This window comes from Tuber melanosporum (assembly GCF_000151645.1).
Source record: "Tuber melanosporum whole genome shotgun sequence assembly, scaffold_27, strain Mel28".
Taxonomy (NCBI): Eukaryota; Fungi; Ascomycota; class Pezizomycetes; order Pezizales; family Tuberaceae; genus Tuber; species Tuber melanosporum.
The window spans coordinates 124637-131764 of NW_003298941.1; the positions used below are offsets into that span (position 1 = coordinate 124637).

Consider the following 7128-nt stretch of genomic DNA (forward strand, 5'->3'; position numbering starts at 1 on the left):
ATATTGAATCCCACCCCACAAACGGAGACAGCTCAGACACGCATAAGATCAGCTCTTCATCAATGATCTTACTCGTTAGGGAATATCCAACAGCATAAGCGGGAAAGAAAGCCCACATAGCGGTATATGAGAGCGATACGGCACGATGCCCAACTTGTGCCCCTACGGTACTCGAGTACCGGCCGGTGGGCAAGTCTTCCAAGACTCGACATGATATCCGTGCTCGTACAGTGCGTGCAGTAGGGTACATACCGGTGCCGGCAGCTGGTATGGTGGCTGCGCCTTCGGGCGAAAGGTCACAACTCACATTGATGATGATGGAGGCTCAAGCTGGCTCGTGCCCTGATAAACGAGTTCTGTGCCGGTAAGGGGTTTAAGCAGGTGTCAGCATGATAGGGGGGGGAGAGAAGCGTGTTCCAAGGATGGAATCGCGTCACTGACACGCTGATTGGCACTCGTACCTTGCAGACCAGATTGGTATAAAATATACGGCATTTTAGCCAATTACAATGTAACCCCACCGTACTCGTACATACCCGATTCTTCTGAGAATTGGCTTTGTGCAACATCTCGTGACCACTGCTACTGCTGTTTGGCTTGAAGGAGCGATCTCGGAAGATGATTGCAATTTCCCCTCAACGGAGCTGGCTGTCCAACAATACCGGTACGAGTACAAGGATGTCCTTTTTAGTGCGGGGGATTTGTTGATTGCCCCCCCTTTGTACGTGCTGGGACCAGCCTGTCGATGTGGCGCGGGGTATCGTCGCGGTGCGCGACGAATGTGCGACGACTGTTGGCTCAGAATAAATATTGGCGCATTGAAGTCATCTCCTCCGCAAGAACGAACAATGAGGGCGGGAAGGTAGGGCCTCATTGTGATGCCCTGGGGGGGGAGGTGTTCATTCGGGCCATTGTAGAATTGATTTGGTTACTTTGTTCTTTCTAGCCCAAGCGGAATTTTTTGGGTGAAGCTACCTACTGGTAATATTATTTGGCAGGCAGGATCCCGTGGGCTTCAAGCCATTATGCGGTGGTGGTATTGTGGACAGCCCACAATATCGCGGCGCTCCACTCACTATCATACTATATAGGGATGCAGTACTGCACGGTAAGGGCAGGGACTCCACAGGGGATTTGTCCAGCATGTATCATACTGTACTCGTACACAAACCAAGGTATCATACTTCTCCATTCAGAAGAAAGGACCCCATGTTTTTCCCAGCTGGTGTTCCTCTTGCGGAGAAGGGTACGACAAAGGACTATTTCACCCACTTGTCACTTATCCATTCATTTTCGCTTGTTCGCTGATTCGTACAGGTCGCTGACCGCTTCCCGTGTCCTCTCCATCCCCGCCCCTCCTTTGATACTGTGTGTATAGTTACTTGTGTTGGGCCCGCCTACTCGACCAACACTTCCCTTCCCCCCCCCCCATCCTTTTTCCTTTCCCTTCTTCCCTTACCCTTTCTTTGCATTGAGCTGTAAGCTGCGGACGTAGCACCGCAAACCGTGATTGGTGGTCTTCCCACCCACCCACACTCTCTCTTCACGTCGGACCACGCTCGCTCGTTCGTTCTGTCACTCGTTGATTCGTTGTCGTTCGTTCTTTCTTATTTTTCTCCCGTCTGGTCTTCAGCGGTTCTCGCTCTTTCTCACTTCCTCCATCTCCGGACATTAACTTTCTTTTACTACTACTGCAGCCCATGTTTCAATCACCCCGCTGCTCTTAATATCGACTGCCTTCCCATTTTCAGTCACTCCCTGATATCGTGGAAGAAAGGAAAGGGTCTGGCAGAGCCTTCTAAGGGCGATTAGTATCCGGCCATGTATCTTGACCGCCCCTTCGTTCTCCATGCACTGCTTGTGCTTTCACTTTTCTGTGGAATTGCTCTATCCGGAGGAGAAAACATACATCGCCGTCAGGATGGAAATGTTGCGCTGACGACTTCAAACAATAGACCCTCAGCAGATGCCGAGGTTGTGGATCAGACATCTATCTCTCGCGCAGCCACAAACACGGCCTCAAATGCTCCATCGTCCACGAGAAATGCTCAGAGCTCAGATCCTAGCCCAACATCCGGGGGAAAGAATGCTGGTGAGACGATCAAGAGCTCCCCCGCGCCTACTATGGCCGAGAGTGGGGACAACTTAAGCTTAAACAGTACGAGTGGGGGTTTTTTTTTCTTGCAATATGTTAATCGTCGATATGGATTTTGTAGTTCCTTGGGACCATGGTAACTAACTTCTTGATAGCAAACCCAGCAGATGAAATCTACCAGGGAGGTTTGCCAATAGATCCTACAATAACACCTGGGATTGCAGTTGCGGGCGTGTTGCTTTTACTTGCTGGCATACCGTACTGCTTAATTGGAATTAAAATCAAATTGTGGGTGATATTTATTTTTTGAGGGGGTATGATATCCACTGACAATATTTGGGATAGCCTGCATATTTTCCTATCTACAGCTTTGTTAGCTAGTTTGGGTGTTACGGTCCTTGTTGTTTACGTCATGAATCCGCCGGTTAAATTCGCAATCCAGGGGGCCTATGTTACAGCTGCAACGATCACTGGTCTTCTGACAGGTAGTTTGGCTGTTGTGTTTCCCGAAGTTACAGAAGCCCTGGGCTGTTTGTTGGGCGGCTTTTGTGTTTCCATGTGGTGTTAGTGCCTCCCCTTAACCCAAGCGGTTGGTGATGTTTTTCTAACCCGGCCCGATCGACAGTCCTTGTATTGAAACCCGGAGGGCTGGTGGCATCCGTTTACGGCAAGCTTATCCTAATTGCTGTCTTTTGTTTCGCACTCTTTGCTTTAGCATTCCACCGGCTTACTAAGCCATATTCTTTGATATTTTCGCTCTCTTTTTCTGGGGCAACGACAATTGTTCTAGGAATCGATTGTTTCTCCAGGGCTGGCCTCAAAGAATTTTGGCTTTATATTTGGGGTAATGATCAAGCCTCCTTTCCACCCCTTTAGGGTTAATCTGGCCGTGGAGAGGTGCTAACCAATGACAGCCCTTAATGATAATATTTTCCCTTTGGAGACCGATAATTATCCACATACCCGCGGTATTAGGGTTGAAATCGCTATCATCGTTCTCATCACAGGTTTTGGCATTATGTCGCAGGTCAAGCTTTGGAACATTCTCAAGGAACGACGGGATGCTAAGGACGCTGAGAGGCGAAGGCAAGATGCAGATATCGAGGCTATGGATGCGGATGCTGGGTTAAGGGTCGAAGAAGAGCACAAACTGGAACGGGAACAATGGGAAGCAACCTTTGGACGCAAAAAGGCAGATGAAGTCATTGCTGAGGAGAGACCGGCTACTGGAAGGATAAGCCGAACGGACTCGGGACTTGGGGATGATGTGGGCTATGGAAAGAGTAGCATTGAGCGGGCCGAGGAATTTGTCGAGACCGAAGAGATGAGAAGAGAACGTGAGGAACATATTCAGATGGCCCAAATGGGAGTGAGTAGGTCTCAGTCGATAAGCGAATCTGGAGGTGGCACGGTGAAAAGTCAAGGACCTGCAAAACACAACCAAGCACTCGAGGATGTCGACAAAATTGAACCTGTTGAAGGCTCAGAAGCTCCGAAACACGAGGGGGCCATTACCCATGGAAGCGTTTCAAGACGCCAGTCATCGCAGTCCATCGCCCCAAGTTATTCGAATCAGTCTACCCCCCAGCGGCTCTCTTCTCAACCCGTGGTGTCGCAAGAGGCCCCTGTGCAAGGACCTGATGTCCCACCACCACCTGTGGTGATCCCCCTCCCATTCCCGATCCCGGTTGAGATGGGAAATGACGACGACGAAGTATCTTCTCTCGCTACGTTTGCTGGATCCGATCGAGTTATCAGCCAAGAGATAGATGAGGATGCTTTCCGATCAGTAGTCAAGATGGTTGACGAAGAGGACAGGGCTTCTAGTGTAGCAGCAACCCTCGACGACAATGAGGATGAGGTGGTTGACCCTGCGGGGGATGATTTCTCACCGATCATGGAGCCTCCGCAAGAGGATTCCCCCCCGCACATACCACTGGTCAAAATTGAAGTGGAGGAGGTGCTTGATGAGTCCCGCAATAGAGATCCTGATCCGGGCCTGGTTGGAGAAGAGGCGCAGGTAATGGTCGAGGATAAATCCGAGAGAGCAGAATCGCCGGGGTCCGGAAAGAGCGATGCGCCATTACAGAATAATGCTGAGAAAGAGCCCGTCACCGAAGATCACTCGAAGAGAACTGATTCTCCCGATGAGACAACCCTTATCGCACCAACTTCCGTCTCCACACCTCCGAGCACCTTGCCACCACCGGTAGTTTCCACAACCCCAGTGAATCTTGCCCAGATACGCGGAGTTTTAACACCAGCATCAACTCCCAAGTCCAAGTCGAGTTCGCCCTCACCATCTAGCGCAGAAACACAGCTTTCAGCAAAGTGCTCAAAAGTGCTCAAGAATTACCGAACGAACGAATGGGCCAAGCATCTCGCGGATGCTGAGCTGCCCGAATTGGACAAATTGGAAGAAGCCCCCGAGGCCATTGATGCTCCCGACGAGACTCCTGCGCCGGTTCATATTGAGGAACTCCAGGAGACCGCAGCTATTAAACCGCCTGCACCCCCCAGGCCAGTCTCTAAAACATCTAGCCACGAGAACCCATACCCAATGCCAGTTCCAGTCAACCGGTCACCTGCACAGCTAGGGAAATCGCGCCCCTCTATTCGTAATAGTTCTTCACCGAATCCTTTACCAGAGAGCGTCTCGCCTGTTGAACGCTCTATGTCGCCTACCGGCAGGGCAACACCGATCCCGTTTACACAAAATACTTTGATCGGAAAACGCGAGAGCATGGTTCGAAGCAGACAGAGCTTCAATGCCCTAGCCGAACACGGGTCAACATCTCCCGCCCCGGCCCCACAGCCACCCCCAGAGCCCAAGCACCACCAACCTATGGCGATCCCTGCCCCAAATGCGCCTTTCGTCCCCCAACGTCAATCTACAGGCCCATTTGCTCAACTTCCTACAAGTGACAACAAGTCCGCATATAAGTACCGACTTAACATGCTTGACGATGATATGCCTTTGGCTGATCGCCGCAACGAGCTCCTTCAACATGTTGTTCCTCAGGCCGGTGTTGCGCCGGTGCCTCCTCAGCCGCAACGCCGCAGCCTTCCGCCTCAGGTAGATAGACGTGAAGCTATGCTCAAGAATTGGCGTGAGACGGTAAAGACAGAGCTCCAGACGTCTGGTCATGCAACTCATGCTATTCAAGAGAGAAGGGGTGAAATGTTGAATGAGAGGATGCAATCAATTCAGAACGAACGCCATAAGAATCTGAAGGAAAACTTCAGGGATGAGATGTTCGACGAGAGGATGCGGCAGAAGGATATGCTAGACCTTCACAAGGAGGCAATGAGGAGGATGCAAGCGAGTGCGAACAAGCACATCTAGGACAATGTCCCACTCGGAGGTCGCGGGAAAACAGACTCCACTTCCCTTTCCATCCGGCGTTTTGGCAGATTTATGAATTCAAGTACATACTTTTACGCGAATGTTGCATGATAGCTAACACCTATATACCGGTAGATGGGATTTTTTTTCCTTTTCTCTCATCACTCCCAGATTGGTAGGAGTTAGCGTCGGCGATGGGTTGGTCATTTTGGAGCTTCATCATTCATTTTCTCTTCTTTTCTTCTTTTCTAGGATGCCTATTTCTAACTAAACTTTTTCCGTTCAAAATCCTGTCGATTCCTAACTTTCTTTTTTCTAGTTGAAAAATCTTGCTCAGATCGTATCGAGGACCTTTATCCTCTTAGTGGCTCCATTTATACCCCTTTGTCACTGCTGCGCCCATTTCCCTCACTCACTCAGGTGCCACGATAATTCACTTCTTGAAGGGAGGGTGTGGGGTGAAGGGGCCGGAGTGAGCAAAAAGATAATATTACTATGATAGCAAGTCTGTAATTTTGCATGTATAGGTGCTGGTGCTGGCCGGGTATGGCACGGGTTGGTACCGAGGCATATAGATGAATGAATTTTGAGAGGGAGCGATATTACTAGGAGCGGTCCCGTGGCGAGATACGAAGCCTGGTACGCGTGGCTTGAGCTGTATGATACTGTGCACTGTGTACTGTACTGATAGGTGTGTGTGCGCTGAGGATGTCAGTGCCGATATCATACTGTATCAGATCTATTTGACCAGACTGAACTTCACTGTACCGGTACCATACTTAGCGAAACGGGAAATCCATCCCCGATTCCTAGCCGTCCTATGCCCAAACAAAATATACACCACACCTTCCTTGCACCCAGCAGGCCCAACATTCCGCGAGAGGCAGGAAGGGCCGCGATATTGCTTCGTGCTGTCGTCGTCCCAGCGGAGGAGTTGATCATGATAACCCCCGTGTCCGGGCCAAGCAAGACTCGGGTGTCAGACATGCTGTAGCGTTCGTCTTACCGCACTGTAGACATGGAGTGCGAGAATTAAAATCCCTTCAGAAACTCGCCCCCAATCTCAGGACAGTTTAAAGTTAGGCTGATATTACGCTACGAGTGATTGGTTATGATGTCACCTGTTTTTTTTCTCTTTTTTTTTTTCTTTTTCTTCACCGTGCTTATTTGCTCCTTTTTTCATTTCTCATCATTCCCCTTCGGTTTTTTTTTTTTACCTTTTATTTATTTATTTGTTTACATGTATGAACACCGTGGTGAATAAACCGACGGTCTCCCGACGCCGACTTCAAGGTTCAACGATTCGAAAGGGGGCGGGGGTTAGTGGTGGTGATAATATAGATGTATACAGTATGATATATGAAAACAGATCATTACTACCCGTATGATATTATAATACGAAAAAAAAAAAAAAAGTTGACACAGAGGTGCTGTGTAGTCCCCAGTGACACACTCTTAATTTCAACTGCACAAGCGTAAAACATATTATACATTATACATATATAAGAGCCGGGAATGATAGTTTGACTAAGTATTATGTTCGCCTGTCGCCAAGAAGGCATAACTTAGGTTTTTCATTGACAATGAGGGAAGGAGGTGCAGTGGACCGGAGACTGTACTGTACAAGGGGGTGGAAGGAAGTAGTGCAACACCATTGCAATGGCATCCCCCACGATCGCATTTCTGC

At 49.4% G+C, this 7128-nt stretch overlaps 1 protein-coding gene; it reads left to right on the forward strand.

The window, feature by feature from the left end:
- The first annotated feature begins 1671 nt into the window (after nt 1-1671).
- GSTUM_00006454001 (uncharacterized protein) lies at nt 1672-6046 on the forward strand. XM_002838657.2 has 6 exons: nt 1672-2158; nt 2251-2280; nt 2320-2383; nt 2441-2658; nt 2721-2939; nt 3010-6046. The coding sequence occupies exons 1-6, from the start codon at nt 1822-1824 to the stop codon at nt 5439-5441; spliced, it is 3300 nt and encodes a 1099-aa protein (XP_002838703.1). The 5' UTR covers nt 1672-1821; the 3' UTR covers nt 5442-6046.
- Nucleotides 6047-7128: the final 1082 nt, after the last annotated feature.

Bases quoted from the DNA above. Each gene is read 5' to 3' on its own strand.
- GSTUM_00006454001 (XM_002838657.2), top strand. From the start codon at position 1,822: ATGTATCTTGACCGCCCCTTCGTTCTCCATGCACTGCTTGTGCTTTCA. The intron at 2,384-2,440 runs GTGGGTGATATT...TATTTGGGATAG, and splicing joins ATTGGAATTAAAATCAAATT to CCTGCATATTTTCCTATCTA. The intron at 2,659-2,720 runs GTTAGTGCCTCC...CCCGATCGACAG, and splicing joins CTTTTGTGTTTCCATGTGGT to TCCTTGTATTGAAACCCGGA.